Source organism: Boleophthalmus pectinirostris, unplaced genomic scaffold (assembly GCF_026225935.1).
Source record: "Boleophthalmus pectinirostris isolate CB_2022bp ecotype Guang Dong unplaced genomic scaffold, ASM2622593v1 HiC_scaffold_17, whole genome shotgun sequence".
NCBI classification, from domain to species: Eukaryota; Metazoa; Chordata; class Actinopteri; order Gobiiformes; family Gobiidae; genus Boleophthalmus; species Boleophthalmus pectinirostris.
In genome coordinates this window covers 28,507,685-28,527,989 of record NW_026571115.1, presented here as the reverse complement: position 1 = coordinate 28,527,989, position 20,305 = coordinate 28,507,685, and the positions used below count along the sequence as shown (strand labels likewise).

General features: G+C 41.5%; 1 protein-coding gene across 1 annotated transcript; it reads left to right on the top strand.

The window, feature by feature from the left end:
- Positions 1 to 11,880: 11,880 nt before the first annotated feature.
- On the top strand, positions 11,881 to 19,802 carry LOC110173030 (deleted in malignant brain tumors 1 protein-like). Its single transcript, XM_055153092.1, is given in 7 exon segments — positions 11,881 to 11,920; positions 12,961 to 13,330; positions 13,385 to 13,716; positions 14,377 to 14,742; positions 17,540 to 17,673; positions 17,866 to 18,217; positions 19,399 to 19,802. Coding segments are annotated over 7 exon segments (1,998 nt in total).
- Positions 19,803 to 20,305: the final 503 nt, after the last annotated feature.

Sequence of the window (20,305 nt, the reverse complement as noted above, 5' to 3'; positions counted from 1 at the left end):
ATGGTTTTGGTGGCACAGTAAAACGCTCGGCTGCAAGGGCCAGTCTTCAGGCAACTGACAGCAATCAAATAATGACCACACTCCGGATGTTTGAGCAGGTTTCACAAAACATAAACAATATAAAGTTTTCTATACAAGCCCTAAATACATTACAAACCATAAACTTACTTTCAAACTAAAAGGTGCTATAGCAAGGCAAAGGCTCGAATACCAAAGACATGAATGGTACTAGATCATACCACAGTTTTATTCCGGTGTCAAATGGTAAATTAGAAATGAGGAGAATATCTCAAGATCATATATGTACTGAAGTGTCAGTTTCTGAAATACAAAATGAGATTATGCCAGGACCATAAAAAGTACACTTAGAGCTACTAAAAGAGGTGTTACTAGTGGTAATTGTGTAGGACAACTCTTGGTCAGTCCTCTTTCTCTGCCAGAGGGACTGTGGAACTGCTTACCAAACCAATAGCAACAAATTTAAAAGTCAATTAAAATTTATGTATGTATTATTGTATGTATTTTATGTTGTAATTATTTCCAACCTAAAATGCCCTCACTGAAAATGTAATAATGCTGTATATATTGTATCTTATCTACTTGTAACTAATGTGTCTTGTCTGTTTTTATGCATGTTTGTGCTAAAACACTCAAAGCAATGGAATCTAGCTTGTCTAATGTGATTGCGATGTCCTTAATAAACATAAATAATAATTTAAATGGAAGTGCTGGGTTGCCTCATGACAATGGGTTTGGATTGAGGCTGTTATATTAAGCCAGTGTTACTACAAGAGTTTTAAAACAACAATAGGCCTGTTATACAGGTAATTGAGATGACTGGAAGAAAACACAATAGAGCTTTAAGTGGAATTCCTGTATAATTTACTGCCCTTAGACTGTTCACTAAACCCAAACTATTTACTCTGCTCTGAGTCTGCACTGGACCATGATAATTGCACTGCAGGGAAGCCTACTGTAACTCATTTCAGTCCCATTCTGACTGATATGTGTAGGGGCACAGAACAGATGAAAAATCTCTGACCCACGGTCCAAAGACAAGTGTGAATGTTGGATCAGGAGGGTTATGCACAGATTAAATATAATATGACTATTTCAAAGTGTATTTTGTAATGTAGTTACATACAAGGTGTTGGTTTTCATTCCTGAGTTTTAATGACAATGTTGTGTCTTACCTGCTTATTAATAAAGAGTCAGTTATTAAAATAATCTTATGTTCTTTGTTGAATTTAATTTACAAAGGCACTGCACCTCCACCCTGAAAACTCATGGCCCAGTTCTTCCTGGAATGCTGTTTTGGTTTACTTTAGTTACTGGAGGTTGGAGTCTGCCTCTGCTGAGTTGAAACTGCTGTTGTTTCGACCTAGTTCTGGCCTACAGTAGCCCTTCTGTAACAGCATGAAGAGCATTGGTGTGATTTCTTACAACAGAGCACTACAATATGTAGGGGCTCTGATACTGTGGTCATTAATGTAGGAGCTCCCCAGGGTACAGTCTCTGTCTCAGTTCCTGTTCACTCTCTAAACCTCTGATTTCCGGTACAGCGCTGGGTCCTGCCGCCTGCAGAATTTCTCTGACTCTGTGGTGTCAGGGTGTATCAGAGTTGGACAGGAGCTGGAGTACAGGACACTGATTGCAAATTTAGTGAACTGGTTCCAGGCAAAAAAGACCAAATCTGCCAAGAGCTGGAGATGTGTTTAAACACCACATATTTTCAATTCAGAGGACACTTCTACAGGCAGATCTACCTCACTGGTCTTTCCTGTTATTACTAAATTATATATGGAACAAGTCGAACAGAGTGCATTGACCTCTTTACCATGGCTATTAATTATACATTTCAGAAAAGCATTGTTTGTTTCCTTTTAATGACGAGGCTGTGTCTAACCTACTAATTATCAAACAAGTTTGGCCAAAACTGTCAGAACATTGCTTAATGAACAACTCTTACAAGAATTTCTCTTTTGCGAAATAAAACATACAGACTTTGCATCAGACGCTCGCACCTGCTCAGACGTGAGTACACACATTTATTCAAAGTTTGGTTAGAAGAAGGAGAAAGAACTGACGCAGAAGATGACTGAGAGGACAGTTGACAATGATGAGTGCATGGAAAAGAAATAGGTCCTCTGCTAGAAGGGGCTTGAGCGTACTTACTGTCACTGTTGTAAAGTGGGTACTTTTTATTGAGCTAGAACAGGGCTGTCCAAACTTTTTTCTTACAGGGCCACATTAGTCAACCAACCTGTCCAGGGGGACGATAACTCAGTTTTCTAAACTATCAGTGGTTTTCATATTGTAAAATATGCAGAAAAAAAGAAAAAAAAAGAAATGTACTTTTTTAAAGTCTAACATTTATTTCATACAAAACCACTCAGACAGCAACAAGTAGGCTACACTTCATTGATAATTAGTCACAAACAGGCACAGTTATCTGAACTTGTTTTAAATCTGCTCTAAATGTAAATGAACCAATTATTAACACTTATTACACTATTAACGTCACTGATATTAATGAGATAGGTGATGCTGGACTTTGGAGTAAACATGCCAGATCAGGTTTAAAAGCAGTGGATGAGATGCAGAATATGTTCATAAATGTGCATCACTTAACTTAGTTTAACTACTTTAAGTTCATTAGAGAGAAGCTTGTTTACCACATGTTCATGGAACCAAAAAAGCTCTGCATTCTTTTGACAAATGTGCGCATTTCTGTGAACCTGCCTTTGTCCAGTTTGTGATAAAAGTCCACAGGAGAAAGCTGATGTTGTTTGTTACTCTCTGAGTTGTCACATTGCAGGTTGATGAGCTCCAACTGGGGCGGTGCATCATCAGGGTTCACAGAGAAAGGTGAAGAAAACAGGTGTCAGGTTCTGTTCAATTGTCACAAAGTCACAAAACTGCTCATTAAATTCCCCCATAAATACTGCGTTGGCATCTGTATGTTTCTTCTTTTGTACCTGGACAGTGTCTGGAGGGAGGCTTCCCAAAACCTCCTGTAATGTGGGGAAATGTGTGGTAACAGGATCCATTTGCGTAAATCTGGCTCACAACTGCATCTGTCACTAGGAAGCTGACATTCAGTGTGTTCAAGAGTTTTGTTATATCAACAAGAAAAGTCAAGTTTGTCAGCCACATCTGACAGTTCATCCAGTGTCTGTCCCTTTTGGTTCAGAAACTGTACAATCTCCTCCCGGAGAGACAATGCACTGTAGTGCTGTCCTACAGCTGAGCCATTTCACATCAATGTGATAAAGCACATCTCTCTTTTTTTTTAAAACATGATTAAATCTGAGGTGCTTTGTGCAGAGTACCTGCTGGTGAATAATGCAGTTTGATTGTGTCGTCTCCATTTTCTCTAGTTTACAACCACCGCAGGAGCCTCGTCTGTAATAACACTACTGACTTTACTCTACGACAGTTTCATTAGCGTCATCTACTAAGGAAATGGAATTAAATAAATCTGCTCCTCTAGTTTGGCCTTTGAAGCTCTGGAGATCGAGCATCTCCTCTGTTATGTCACTGTCCACTCAATATGCGATACATCTGTACGTTAATCACAGGCCAGTGAGAAATACTCAAAGCTGTCTCCTCTCTCTCCCAGTTCTCTTTTGAAATCAAATGAAATGTCCTCTATTGTCTGCGCTATGGTGTTTAAGACAATCATGTATTTGTGAAGTCCTGCCTCTTCATGATGCAGTCTTCATTAACTCAACCTAAACTGTGGTTTGTCGTGTTTAGCGTTTATCGCCACCATTTCATACTTTACTTTGGTGGCATTTTCTTTATACTCTCATGCCCGAATGAACAATCACTGCTGAGACAAAAAGACAGCCTCCAATTGCTTCACCTTGTCAGGTGACTGCTCTTTCCATTTTTCTTGGAACGTCTGGCCCTCGGGATCAACTTTTGGTTTTTTTTTCACTGACGCTGAGTGGTAAATAGCGACAGTTCATGTCAAAACTGTCTTAAGATCAGATTTTTCAGCGAGGGCATTGTCTGGTGAATTATTAATAATGTAAATGATAAATAAGACGGGTGCCACATAAAATGACACAGAGGCCTGTGAGCTGGACTTTGGACATGCCTGAGGTAGAGCAGAGACATTCAGTCTGGGATTATGGAACATAGAAATGTGTTCATAAAATAAAAATTAAAAATAAAAAAATGTAGCTTTATGCGAAAGGTCACAATAAATACTGATGAAATACTGGTGAAATTATGAGCGTCAGCCATCAGTAACTCAAGTGTGTAACAGAGCAGTGCATTAGATCTTACAAGCATTGACTTCTTCCATTAATAATGATTTTTTTATGCACTTCTGAATGTTTCAGGACAACTAAGCTGTAACAAACACACTCAGCTCCTGTGGTCGGGCCTAGAATTCATAGAAAGTGCCCCGCTATTGTTTTGGTCCATTTGTTTTGTAATAACTAACTGGAGTCGTGTCAAATGAATCACTCTTGAGGTGCTTTCATGCTTTCACATCAATCTGCTCTGATAACACCAACTCAGCCTTATAAATACCCAGACCTTTCAGCTTGACTGAACAGAGAGAAGTAACAACCATATTTATGTTATTTGACTATTCATTGTGCAATTCATTATATTTCTTTTTTATTTATTTATTTATGTTGCAGAAAATTCATCTTGGCTGCTTTCCAGAAGAAATGGGGAAGTTCGGAGTCTTGTTTCTGTCTTTAATTTTGCAGATCAGTACTAGATGTGCTTCAGGTAAACATTTATGCTGCATTGCTTGTTTATGTAAATGTTTCAATGTCTATTTTATACAGTAAGGCTCTTACTACACTGTATCTGCTATCATGAGTTAAATTTTGTGTGGATTCAGTTCTCAATTTTAAACCATGGATTCCATCTGTAAGTCTCTGCACCAGTGTGTTAGAGGGAAGGTGTCTATGACTTCAGAAAATAATGTATAAGTTGCCTCATTCTGTAACAAACTCTTTAAAAAACATGAAATCTCAAATTTAATAATTCAATGAAAGGGCCCATATTACGCTATTTTCTGATCTATGTTATAATGTTGTTTCCTCATCACAAACAGACCTAAAGTTTTGTTTTTGTTTCATAAGGTTACGGTTACACACACATCCTGTATAATTAAGGTTGTGTTCTTCATCAAACAGAAAACACTGTTCCACCCTCTGATGTCATCCGGTAATACAGGAAGTGCTCCCCTTTTTAAAATTTTCATACACCTTCACAAGAATTATTTTGATGATTTCAGCTCTAGAATTTCCAATCTCTACTGAACTAAAGGTAAAAGTGAGCTGTTAGGTTTTTGTTGAAAAAAACAACATTATAACATAGCTTAAAGGTGCACTGTGTAACCTTTCTGATGAAGGGACTGCCATCTGCTTGGAGATGTTATTGTTTTGTCTGGAATGTCCCAGTGTGGCATTAAACGTATCCATCTTACAGTTACTCAGTATCATTAGGTTTTATTGACCTGAAAAACTTGCATTGTTACTGTGAGTGGTCTTGCATCTCCACAGACCAGACATGTAATTTGTGGCTTCATTTGCAGTCTCTGTAGAAAAAAGTAAGTGTAATGCCATACTGTGGAACATTACAGGCAAACAAAGTAGGCTATTTAATTTTGTGCACCAGACTAGGGACAGATGAGCACATTCTTCAACAGGCTCCTACAGCTCCAGTGCATTCATACCATACTTCATACAACAACTCACCCTTATGTAATACTAAAAACAAAATAGAATATCATGAAATGTGAAATGTTCAATAAAAAGGGTTCAGGACTGGGTCCCTGCTTCTGCCCTGGGAAGGATGTCACCCCTGCTCTTACCTGAGCGTGGGTGATCACAGGGTCTGAAATCCCCTTACCACAGCCACTCTCTTTGACCCCCTCTTCCTGCAACACATTGATCAGCACAGATAGATTCCACCCCAGGATGGCAGCTACCAGTAATTTTTCCACCACCCCCACAGACAACAAATAGGGTTGTTCGTTCACAGTCACAGTCAGATCTAGTCTGATTCATCAGCCGCTTTCACTTCGTAGAAACCATTTGACCTTGCAGCATTAGAATTTGTTCGCTCGACGGTAGACGGGTACTTTTGTAAATTTAACCAATCGCTGCTATTTGGTCTTGCCGTATGTAATGTGCCACTAACGGGGCTAATTGGTATATTAAGCTTTTCCCAAATCCTGTAGGAAGAAGGGCAATAACATCTTTCCCCTTGGTAAAATTCACCAAACATTCTCTTTGTTCCGGCTTTAAATCCTCGATCTCGGGAATCGTTGCCAACACAGAATGTATGGCTCTTTGTGGACTGGCTGGTGCCTGAACTCACACTTCCAGGGTTTTTGCAAACCGTCTAGTGTATTCCGATTCCTGACCTAGTCCCTGGAGAGAAATTAAATTGAGCGGAGACACTAGGTGACGCCAGCCTGGCTAAGTCAGATCTGCAGTAGGGTAAGAATGTACACACAAAGTGGTTTCCTGCTTAATATAATCTACAATACTCATTGGCACGTACAGTGGTCCCTCATTTATCGCGTTACATTCTAAAAATAACCCACGACAGGTGAAATCCACAAAGTAGTTAGCTTTATTTTTTTTTTACAATTATTATATGTTTTAAGGCTGTAAAACCCCTCACCACACACTTTATACACTTTTCTCAGTCAGGACAGTTACAACCCTTCTTGCATCCTTCTTATTTTCCTCCTTCTTTATGTAACGAACTGAAGATTAATGTATTCCATTATGGAGCCCTACAATGCAGAGTCCTGCACTATAGGGCTCCATTTTTGGAGACCCACACATGCCTACACCCGCGCAGTACAGCACCACACCCGCCCATTAACCTGTGATTATATCAAAGTTAAAAGATAAATCACATACAAAATTAAAGCATTCTAACTGAAGCATCCATCAGAATACAAATTGAAAAGTTACAACTTCAAGAATTACAATCATGAAATGAAATGGTTACGCTTCAGTATGAATACGAATTCACAGACGCGATGCGACTGTCATCACTTCATAGGCATTATGTACTGAGCAGAAGAAACATTGAACATTTTGCACTGCACACGCCACAGACTGAACCAAGAATAACCCAGGACTAACCCAGGACTAACCTAGGACTGACTCCAGGACTAAACCAGGAGGACTAAACCAGGACTGAACTAGGACTAAAACAGGACTAAACCAGTACTTAACCATAACTGAACCAGGACTCACTGTCAGAACTGGCTCAGAGGTGCGCCGTGTAGACTGTCAGGTGACCGCAGGAGAAAGGACCGGCGTAGAGCTCCACGCCCCATGGAGATAATCGCAGCCATCGCCCAATCGCACTTTGCGGACACCCTACTCGGGGTTCTCTCTCTTAAGTCCACAATGCACCCTGGTTTAGACCTGGTTTAGACCTGGTGTAGTAACGGGTCTACCCCATAGGTACCCGACCTGGTACAGGACTCTCCTACATCGCGTAACTTCTTCCTTCCTTCAGCATGTCCAGAAGTCCAACTTTTTATGGGATGGTTAGCATCTCTGCCTTTTGGGTGCAACTGTAGGTGCCTTTGTTGGTGCAGAAAGCTTTGTCGACATTGCGTTTTTTGTCGGGGATAAAACTTGCAAACATACACACTGCTAGCGATCGAACATTTATGTAAATTTGGCATATTGTGATATCGTATCATCAAAGTTCTCACAATAATATCGTGGACCCTCACAATATATCGAATTACAAGATGCATTGCTTAAATTAAGAGTTATGGTGCAGCAATAGCTAAAAAAAAAAAAAAAAAGACAGAGGGAACTATATAGACCAGGGGTGCGCAATACGTCGACCCCGCTCTATCAGTTGATCACCAAGGTCGTGTGGGTAGATCGCCATGTCTTAGTACTCGTCTCGGACTCGATCGCGTTTGGACTCGGTCTTGTCTCTCACTCAAGGTCTGACACTCAACAAGTGCAATCATATTTCATTATGGCCACTGCTGTAGGCAATAAACTTGTACCGGGTTGCAGGACTGTGTGGGGTGTCTCAGTGCAGCCTGTGCGCTCATTTGAAACCCGCGGAGACTCTACGGCACATCAAAAATGCCCACGCTCCCTATGCATGGCTCGTCTGTAACAGCGTGTGCCCTCGTGTACCAGCGTGCATCACAGGGCAGGTTAAACTTCCTAAACATCCTACCTGTCCATCTGCCTCACGTCAGCACGCCGCCCCTCGCCTTTTCACGCTCTCGCTCCTTCCTGCGTACAGCGAAAACAAGCCCCTTCCACAGTGCGCGCTGACAGAAAAGCAAGATGAAACGTGAAGCAAAAACGAGTCTAAATTTGTGTTACAGTGTTGGCACGAAGCAGGTCTACAGCATAGAGCAGATCTACAGAACAGACCTACTGCCACATTTGGCTGAAGTTTGACTAACAAAAGTGCACAAATGCATCGGTGTTTGTCACGATGTGCGTTTGGTTTGGTAAACGTGCAGAGGCTGGTAAATATCACTGCAAAACCAGAAAACAATGCATCTCCAGTTTGGAACTTTAAAAAACAGGTTTAAAAATCTTCCTTCACTTTTTTCACAGTTTTGTGTAAAGTGCCAGAGGAAGTTCTCTTAAAGAAGGGGTTCTCAAACTGTGGGTGAGGGTCCAAAAAAGGGCACAGAGTGTTTCAGTGCAGTTTGCTTGGCTTTGTATTAGGTAAATCATTTTGACTTGGTCATTTTGTAAGTAGCTCACATGCTGAAAAAGTGTGAGCACCCCTGATATAAACCATGATCCTTTGCTCCATTTCAGTGTAGACTACAAGAAAGAAATAAAAGTTCTAACAGTTTTAAGTCTTAGTTTTAAGTCTTGTCAAGGCATTATAAGAGGAAAAAGTAGCATATTCAGTTTTATTAGGGTGACCAAACGTCCGTTTTCCCGCGGACATGTCCGTATTTTGCGTCCTGTCCTGGGCGTCCGGGTTTTTTTTTTTTATAAAGTGATGCAAATGTCCGGGTTTTCAGTACCGTTCATTGGGGGCATTAAACTGAGCGTCTCTCTTAGTTCTCTGTGACTCAGAAGGAGCGAGCAGACACAAACAGTCTGTCAGTCTGCAACATACTGAAGCACAAATGCGCATTTAAGGATGACCTGGACAAGAAATTCTTCATTTTCCATCCCGGTCGGGACAAGTGTGAGGCCATGTGCACAGGTTGGGAGGTGAGAGTACAGTGATCCCTCGTTTATAGTGGGGTTACGTTGTAAAAATAACCCGCGATAGGTGAAATCCGCGAAGTAGTCAACTTTATATTTTACAATTATTCTACCTGTTTTAAGTCTGTAAAACCCCTCAGCACAAACCTTATACACTTTTCTCACACAGGACAGGTGCGACCCTTTTTACATCCTTCTTAAAACTTATTGCTGCTGTTGTCCTTTTGTTATTTTCCTCCTTCTTTATGTAATGAACTGAAGATTAATTTATTCCATAATGGAGCCCAACAGCGCAGAGTCCTGCACGGGTCCATTTTTGGAGACCCCCAGTACAACACCGCACCCGCGCAGGACAGGACCGCACCTGCCCGTTAACTAGAGATTATATCAAAATTTTGCGCTGCCTACGACACGGACTGAACCAAGACTAAACCAGGACTAACCCAGGACTGAAGAGGAAGGTTTGTTTCTAGAAAACAAGTACTCATCGCTGCACATGACTTGTAAACAGTCGCGCCATCGCTGGAATGAATCTACAAGAATCACCTTAGTTTGGCTTTGCTACTTTTCCCCTTGTCTTCTTCTTTCAGCAACCTCAAAAACTGACTTTCTTTTGCGGCGAACTGCTCCTGGATTCTTGTCGCCATTGCAACAAACTTTGTGCGAACTGCGAGGAAGATATAGGTCAAAAAAGCATTTGTGTTGGTGGAGTAAACAGCGTCTGTGCGTCTGTGGACTGTGTGACAGGCGTACGTAAACCACGTAACGGCAGCGCGCAGGCAAGTCAGTTACGCTAGAAACGTAGAGAGTTTGATTGACAGCCTGTCAGCTAACAGATAACGAGGCAGTGTCGTTATCTATTGGCAAATGTTTAGCCCCACCACGTCCAGAGTTGATTAATTTTTATTCTCTTTTTTTTTGGTCATCATAATTACAAGGCTACTGCATCTCTATAATGCTATCATTGACAATTTGAAACAAAAAAAAATCCTCCATACAACCTTTAAGTCCAAGATTAGTCTTGGTTTAGACCTGGTTTAGTCCTGACCCACCCGTGTGTAATGACTACCCGCCTGTAATACACAATACGCGTTCATACACTGTAAAAAATAAAAAAATAATAAATAAAAAAAAGTTTTATTAGCCTCTACAAAATATCACAATAAATATTGCACCGTGAGATGAATATCATGAAAAGATTGTACCCAGAGATTTAGATATTGTTACATCCCTAATTGCGAACCTCCCCACTATATCGTGAGCTTTCCCACGATATCACAATAAATATTGTTGCATGAGGTTCATACCGTGATGATGTCGTATTGTGAAACTTGGATATCGTTACACCCCTAGTGATTACTAATGTTAAAATGCAGGCTATTGTTGTTAGTGTTTTGTAGAGTCATATATAGTGAGATTTAGAGTCTACCAACGGATCAGTTTCAACATTTGTGTATTTACTGATGTATAAATCACATAAAGTCACTATGCCATAATGGGAACTATGGCAATAAACTCCTCTCTCACATCAATGACTGCAGACATGGTTGTCTTTAAGGTTTAATGATGCTTGAAACTGTAGAACAGACAAATGTGAAATTACAATATGCCTATTAGAGTGCAAAATATATAGTAAACATAATATTATAAGTACAAGGTTATAAGTCCACACATTGATGGCTATCTAAAGCCATTTTGAAAGCTGCATAATTTTCGTACAATTACAATATCAGAATACTAGTATTAAAGACAAACATCACAATGCTTGAATGTTGTTGAACATAGGTAGAAAATACATACCGGTGATGCAACCTCAAAATAAAGAAATCTGTGGACTCAAAACGTAACCAGACTGCATGCTGTCATGTCTGCATCTTACTACTGTTACTTCAAAAAAAAAATCTGTTCAAAACATGTGCTCTGCCTGCAATTCTGGAAATGTCCACTAGATAACACCATAAATGAAACATTATAAAATTAAAGATAGGTGAATTATACATTTTAAACGTACATTATTATTATTACAAATATGCATGTGTATACTTACTGTCACGTTGACTCTGGCACAAACAAGTTCGCAGCAGCTTTCTTCGATATATCCCTGTAGTCTTTTCGTGAAATATCAAAAAGAAAATCTCGTTATGTGTTTTCAGGCCGACAGAGAACCGTGCCGGTGCCACTTTTCGCACCTAATCTTGAACCAACTCACATGTTCACACTGGAAATCAGAGTGTTTGGGAACCGAAAAGTTGATTCCCAATGCGAACCAAGTAAAACTTGTTTTTTCTAAGCGAACCGTGACGACACAGAAGATGTCAGCACGTTCATCTGGGTCGCAAGCGGTAAAATAAATAAAGAGCAATTAAAAATATCACGTATGAAATTAAAAGTTTTTAGTCTACAAAAAACATTACGTGTCATTTGTCTTGCATGTATCCACGTTCGCCTGATAACATTGCATCTTCGGATTGGGTGTCACTACCTTCTTCTCCACAGCAGATCGATACTGTAGCAGAGCTTGGTGCACATAAATAATGACTTCTATAAGTACAAATGTTTGCTAGTGTCGATGATGCGACCTTTGTTATTTTGCTCCCTGTGATATCTGTTTTCGCATGGCCTTGTTTTTATTTGGGGGCAAATACACACACTCTGTCGATGACGCGTCATGGGTTCACGTAAATGGTACGAACGTTGGTCGTTCACCGGTAGGAACTTTGGTTCCCAGTGGAACTGGTGCAGGAACCAGCACCGGCACTGCTCTGTCTGGCCTGAAAACAGCTCTTGATTCCTCTCCTTGATTCTAAAGGACACAGAGGAGACACAGGAGAGAGAATATAAACTCCTCACTGAGACCAATAAAGTTGAATTATTTTATCTAATGTCTGCCCCCAGAAGCCTCCTTCATTCCTCCTTCGTGGTTTTCTTTGAACTTAATATTTGATTGACAGCTAAAAAAGGAGGATCAAGGAGAGGAATCAAAGAGTAGGAAGTGAGGAAAGAGAATTGAGCCTATGAGTATTATTTTCTCCACCATGACTACTCTGAACAGGACGGTGATGCATTCTGCAAGCTCAATGATCTATCAATGAAACCCTCACTGAGTGGCTGTGGTGACAGGTGACAGTGACAAAAGTTGAACATTTTTCAACTTTCAGAATGGTGTCATGTGCATTACTTTCACTTGTTGCCTTCCTGAGGGACACAGGTGACATTTGCATTGTCGCACACATCTCACTGGAAATTAATAGAGAGAGAGCAACATTGCTTCTCCTGTGTCGAGCACATTAGGCTGCTATTTGCTTCTCTCCCGATTTCGGGGAGGCGTGACAGGATTTTGTTTTTTCTTGTGCGATTCTGAATCTGCTGCACTCTTGTGTGTGGTGTCAGTGTAACTCTGAGCTGCTGTCTTATTGTAATCATCAAACATCAGCAACGGTACAGTAACAGCCAATAAAACAGAGCAACACAGAGGCACAAGATACAAATACAAGACTTTATTACTTACCTCTCGTAAAGCTGAAAAGTGAAACTACTGCATCTAATCCATATTATTAATAGAATTTGTACTCTGAAAACAATGTCCACAAAACAGCACTATTAATGCAGTTTGAAGCATTCCTTAAAAGTGTGCCTGTTTACATCCAGGCAATGCACAGATTGAGGTGAAGTTGCGTATTAACGATAGATGCATAGTTTGTGGTATTAAAAGACAATACTTATGTTTTTGCTTGTTTTTGGTTTTCAGCTGTTGTGGAGGGAGAGGTGCGCCTGGTCAATGGAGGGAACAGCTCGTGCTCTGGGCGAGTGGAGATCTTCCATGAGGGGCAGTGGGGCACAGTGTGTGATGATTTCTGGAGCTTGCAGGATGCCCAGGTGGTGTGCAGACAGCTGGGCTGTGGCAGGGTGCTCTCTGCTCCTACAGAAGCTAATTTTGGAGAGGGCACTGGCCCCATTTGGATGGACGATGTGACATGTACAGGAGAGGAGACTGACCTGTCCCAGTGTCATCAAAGGGGCTTTGGGATCCATGACTGCAGCCACAGTGAGGACGCGGGTGTGGTGTGTGAAGGTAAAGTCTAAACTAGTCCTGACAGGCTTCTAAAATGTGCAGTGGTGTCCATTCTGGCAATGTGTGAGCAGGACCTTATGTATCTCTGATCGTAACACAGTCTGTTTGTGTCCTCAGCTCTTTCTCCTGTGCGGCTGGTGAACTCGACAGACCGTTGCTCGGGCAGAGTGGAGGTGTACAATAACAACCAGTGGGGCACAGTGTGTGACAATTCTTGGGACCTGAATGATGCTGATGTGGTGTGCAGGCAACTGGACTGTGGCCAGGCGCAATCTGCACCTTTATCTGCAGCTTTTGGTCAGGGCACAGGACGCATCTGGCTGGACAATGTCACCTGTTCGGGATCTGAACCATCAGTAACAGACTGTCAGCACAATGGATTTGGAAATCACAACTGTGGTCACACCAAAGACGCTGGTGTGAAGTGTACAGGTAAACACACTGAGCTGTTCAATATTTTGTGATTATTCATGGCTTAAGAGAAATACACTGCAATTTATGTTATCAGAGTATTGGCAAAGCTCCACATAAGTCTTCAAACTTTGGTGACGTTAAATGTTTTGTGATTTTGTTGTGATGTAACTTTTCTGATGGGGGCCAAAAACCTGCTCGTCTCCATGGAGATGTTTCAGAGTATAGCATTAAACTTGTCAAGCTTGTATTGATAAAATTACAGGTGTTTTATTGCTAAAAAATTGCTTGCTGTGACTGGTCTTGCCATAATTTTAATGTCATACTGTGGAACATTTATTCTGCAAAACAATAACAACTCTATGGAGACAAGGAGATTGCAGACCCTCTTCAAGAAAAAAATTCTTAGTGCAGATTTCAGAAACTAAATTAAGCAACATTTGTGTAAAACTCAAAATGTGTTCTCAAAAATCGTCATGTGACTTTTTGTATTTCTCTTGGTATAAAAAGAATAAAAGCACATGTGTCCCACTCCCCAAGATAAAGGAGATAATCATAACATGAATCATTTTTGGGTCCAATCTGAATGTCTTTTTATTGTGCTTCTTTATATTTAAAATATTATTACAATAACAATGCAGTACATTATTTTGACCTGAGAACATGTGTTATGTTAACCAGGTAAAAACAACACGGTTCTACCCACTCCTGGGTACAACAGTGGCGGGGTGGAGGGAGAGGTGCGCCTGGTCAATGGAGGGAACAGCTCGTGCTCTGGACGTGTGGAGATCTTCCACCGGGGGCGGTGGGGCACAGTGTGTGACGATTCCTGGGACCTGAATGACGCTAATGTGGTGTGCAGACAGCTGGACTGTGGTCGGGCGAGAGCTGCACCTTTATATGCAGCTTTTGGAGAGGGCACAGGACACATCTGGCTGGACAATGTCAACTGTTTGGGATCTGAAACATCACTCACAGACTGTCAGCACAATGGATTTGGAATTCACGACTGTGTTCACAATGAAGATGCTGGTGTCATTTGTGAAGGTAAACACACTGGACTGTTCAGTATATTGTGAAACTTTAAAAGCATGCATTCATACTGTGATTGGGCTTGCCATAATTTTAATGTCATACCGCGGAACATTAGAGGCACAATTTGTGTCATAATACTCAATACCAGTCTTGGTCTCAAGACCGTTTGTTTACAGTCTTGGTCTCGTCTCAGACACGAACACATTTGGACTTGGTCTTGTCTCAGTCTTGAAGGTGCTTGGACTCAGTCTTTTCATGGACTCAAGGTTTGACACTCGACGAGTGTGTTCGTATTTCATCTGCTGCTGTCCCCAAAAAACTTGTACTGATGTCTGGAACCACACGGGGCCCCTTTTTTCTGTTCTCTTCTCCTTGTGTATAGTGCTCATATGCTCGGTCCTCAGTTTGTGCTGATTAGAAGTGCAAGGCGTGACACAAAGCATAAAGTAATCATAATTTATGCTACAGTGTCAGAACAGACCTACAGCGACATGTCGGCTGAAGTTTCCCAATTGTTAATGTTAGGAACTTGGAAAAAAACAACAACAACAACAAAACATATCTATATATATTATCTTTGAAGCAGTTTTCTGTGCCAGTGGAAGTCTGATTAAAGAAGGGGTTCTCCAACCATTGGACGTTGTGTTCCAACTACAGGGGAATCACACTCCTCAGCCTCCCCGGTAAGGTCTATTTCAGGGTACTGGAGAGGAGAATCCGGCCAATAGTCGAACTTTGGATAATGGAGGAGCAGTGTGATTTTTGTCCTGGCCGTGGAACACTGGACCAGCTCTACACTCTCCATCGGGTGCTTGAGGGTTCAAGGGAGTTTGCCCAATCAGTCCACATGTGCTTTGTGGATCTGGAGAAGGCATTCGACCATGTCTCTCATGGTGTCCTGTGGGGGGTGCTCTGGGAGTATGGGGTCCGGGGCCCTTTGCTAAGGGCTGTCCGGTCCCTGTATGACTGGAGCAGGAGCTGTGTTCGCACATAGTTACCTGTCAGTCTTTGTTCCTACCCTCACCTATGGTCATGAGCGCTGGGTAATGACCGAAAGGATGAGATTGTGGATTCAAGCGCTCGAAATGAGTTTTCTCCGCAAGGTGACTGGGTGCTCCCTTAGAGATTGGGTGAGGAGCTCAGTCACACGGGAGGAGCTCGGAGTAGAGCCGCTGCTTCTCCACATCGAGAGGAGCCAGTTGAGGTGGCTCGGGGATCTGTTTCAGATGCCTCCTGGGCACCTCCCTCAGGAGGTCTGGGAACGCCTTGGGGTCCCCCGAGAGGAGCTGGACGTGTCTGGGGTGAAGGAAGTCTGTAAGTCCCTGCTTAGACTACTGCTCCCGCGACCCGACCCGGATAAGAGGAAGAAAATGGATGGATGGGTTCTCAAACTGTGGGTTAGGGTCCAAAAAAGGTGTGCAGAGTAAGTGCAGTACAGTTTGATTGGCTCATTTTAATCTTAAATGAACATTAATCAGATCAAATAACTGTAAAATACACATAAAAGTAGAAAAGAGTCTTGATGGACCTTGGTCTTGTCTCAGTTTCGGCCTTTAAAAGTCTTGGTCGTGTCTCAGTCTCGACCCTCAGAGGTCTTGGTCTTGTCTCAGTCTCAGGACCCTGTGGTCTCAGACTGGTCTCGGTCTCGATTAATGCTGTTGACACTACAACACTAGACAAAACAATAACACCACCATGGAGACGAAGGGATTTTGGACCCTCTTCAAGAAAAAGTGATTTTAAAAAGTAAAGGCCACCACACACTACGGGATTTTTCTGTCTTCAACGATTTTTAAATGTCTGACAAAAGCTCACACACCACAGACACAAGGAGAATTGTATGAGATTTTAAATCTCCGATCTCAAAGACTGCAGTGGAATATGTCTGCGTACCACAGGCTGCAAAGTTGTGACCACACCTCGCATCAGCAGTTTCCTGTCTAGTGTAAAACCTGAGACTCGCTGTGTTCAAAAGATCAGAGCACAGCACTTCTAGTTTAGATACAAGTCAATACGGTGTTATTATTATTTGTGAAATGTGGTGCAATACTTCAGATACATGATTTTTAAAGCATAAAAGATAAAGTCGATAAAGTCCTTAGGAAGCAGAGTCACTTTTGCTTCACACCGATCCGCGCACTGTGTGAATGTAAACAGACACTTGTGAGGAACTACTCTCACCTTTTACTTTTAAAGAACGCTTCAAACTGGGTTAACAGTGCTGTTTTTGTGGACTGGACTGTCATTATTTGTGGAGAACAAATTCTATACATAATATGAATGAGATGCTGCAGTTTAAATTTCTAACTTTAAAAGAGGTGAATAATAATCTTTGCTATTTCCTGAGTTTGTATCTCACGCCTCAGTTTCCGTCACTCCGTCTGCCCCTGCCCTCTGTGTTATTGTCTCTTACTGTAGCGTTGTTGATGTTTTGTGTGAACAATCTGACAGAGCAGCTCAGAGTCACACTGACACCACACATGAGGGGCACAGCGGCGTCAAAATTGCACACAAAGACACAAAGTCGGGTCACACCTCCCCGAACTCAGGCAGAAACAAATCGCAGCCTAAATCAGGTAAATGTAGTGGACTGTTGTGTGTGCTGGCCTCAAGTTAAGCAACATTTGTGAAAACTGTGTTATCAAAAATCGTCATGTTACTTTTTGTATTCCTCTTGGTATATACAAAGAATAAAGGCACATGTGACCCACTCCCCAAGATAAAGGAGATAATCATAACATATGGTTTATTTTTGGGTCAAATCTGAATGTCTTTTTTATTGTGCTTCTTTATGTGTTTTGTTAATCAGGTGAAAACGACCTACCCATGACTCCTGGTCCTTCTCCAACTTACAACACCACCTCCACCACCAACACTACAACCCCAACCGCCAACACCACCACCATCCGCACCACCACCACCACCATCCGCACCACCACCCCACCCCCTACCACCACCACCACACCACCACCACACCACCACCACCATCCGCACCACCACCCACACCCCTACCACACCACACCACCACAACACCCACTAACACCACCACCACAACACCCACTACCACCACAACAGCCACCACCACAACACCCACTACCACCACAACACCACTACCACCACACAACACCCACTACCACCACCACACCCACCACCACCACCACTACCACGGTGGAGGGAGAGGTGCGCCTGGTCAATGGAGGGAACAGCTCGTGCTCTGGACGAGTGGAGATCTTCCACCAGGGGCAGTGGGGCACAGTGTGTGACGATTTCTGGGACCTGAGTGATGCTAATGTGGTGTGCAGGCAGCTGGGCTGTGGCCGGGCGCAAGCTGCACCTTTATATGCAGCTTTTGGACGAGGAACAGGACACATCTGGCTGGACAATGTCAAATGTCGGGGATCTGAACCATCAGTAAGAGACTGTCGCCACAATGGTTTTGGAATTCACAACTGTGATCACAGTGAAGATGCAAGTGTCATTTGTAAAGGTAAAGACACTGGGCTGTTCGGTATATTGTGAAACTTTAAAAGCATGCATTCATACTAGGGATGGGCATTCGATGAAATTTTATTAATCGATCGTCGGGAGAATTAACGATTGATTTTCGATTAATCATTAACATTTTTATATTAAAAGTATCATCATTATATTTACTATTACTAATCTGCATAAATAAACTCAATTTACAACATATAAACCAGACATGTCAAACTCAGGCCCGGTGATATAATTATATTTGGCCCGCGAGATCATATCAAATATGTATTAGATCTGACCTGCCGGCTACAGATAGGCTTTAGAGACATTATTTACAAATTTGTTATTATGCTTGTGTGGGATTCAATGTTCAAGCAAAACTATTATTAAAAATACATTTTCGTAAGAAAAGGTTTAAAATTACATATCGAAGTCAGCTTCTGTTGACCTAAAGGACACGACTCAGTGGGATATAGGTGTTCTTTCTGTGACAGAGGGATGTTGATGCTGAAGGTGAGTCTGTTCTGTGTGTGTGTGTAGCATTGGAGATGGTTCATGTTTTCAGAGATCAGACGTGTGCAGATTTACCGCAACTCTTTATGTTGCAGTAACCGGGATACTGTGTAAACATGCAGCATGATGACACCGGGATACTGTGCATGTAAACACAGTCATTGAGTGGTACAATGATACCCACAGAGGTGCCGAATAAATGGAAAAAAAAAAAGAAACGAAAAAAAAAGTTCTTAATGATAAATTATTGATTAGTCGACTAATCGTGCCCATCCCTAATTCATACTGTGATTGGGCTTGCCATAATTTTAATGTCATACTGTGGAACATTATAGGCAAAACAATAATAACTCCATGGAGACAATTAGATTGTAGTCCCTCTTCAAGAAAAAAGTTACACAGTACACAGATATAAGAAACCAAGTTAAGCAACATTTGTGTAAAACTCAAAATGTGTTACCAAAAATCATCATGTTACTTTTTGTATTCCTCTTGGTGTATACAAAGAATAAAGGCATGTGTGACCCACTCCCCAAGATAAAGAAGATAATCATAACATATGATTCATTTTTGGGTCCAGTTTGAATGTCTATTTATTGTGCTTCTTTATATTTTGAAATATTGCAATACCAATGCAGTGCATTACTTTGACCTGAGAACATGTTTTGTGTTAACCAGGTAAAAACAACATGGTTCTATCCACGACTCCTGGTCCTTCTCCAACCTACACCACCACCCCCACCCCTCCAGTGCGCCTGGTCAATGGAGGGAACAGCTCGTGCTCTGGACGAGTGGAGATCTTCCACCAGGGGCAGTGGGGCACAGTGTGTGACGATTTCTGGGACCTGAGTGACGCTAATGTGGTGTGCAGACAGCTGGGCTGTGGCCGGGCGCAAGCTGCACCTTTATATGCAGCTTTTGGACGGGGAAGAGGACCCATCTGGCTGGACAATGTCAAATGTCGGGGATCTGAACCATCACTAACACACTGTCGCCACAATGGATTTGGAATTCACAACTGTGGTCATAGTGAAGACGCTAGTGTTGTTTGTAAACCTAAACTTTTTAAAACTACCTTTTGAGGTTGTGTTTATGATGATGGATATTTCCTTTTCTCAGGTTGCTCAGCATTTTTGTAACTATTTGATTCCACACAAGCATATTGTTTGAATGATAGATTTTGTCAGTTATATGCAACAATTGGTTATTATTACTAAACTCAAAGCATGTTAATTAAATCCAAAGTAAAAATGTTGCCTCAAGACTACTCAAGTCTCTTTTACCAATTAACAATATTGTTTTTTGAATTTCCAACATTATGTTAATTTTAGTTATTAAGCTTATATAAAATTGCAACCAATTTCTAACCTATGTTAAATTTAGTACTTGACAAGTTCTGATGATTCTCTAGTACTGACTTAATTTGGTGGGATAATATCTGCTGCAAATACAAATTTTCTACCCAATCAAGAAGCAATTTGAGAAGTAAATTTGAAAAATATATGTTGAAAATGAATGAAATTAAAGTAAAGATGTTCTAAAACATATTTGAAGTGCAATTTACCTGAATTTCCTGATACATTAT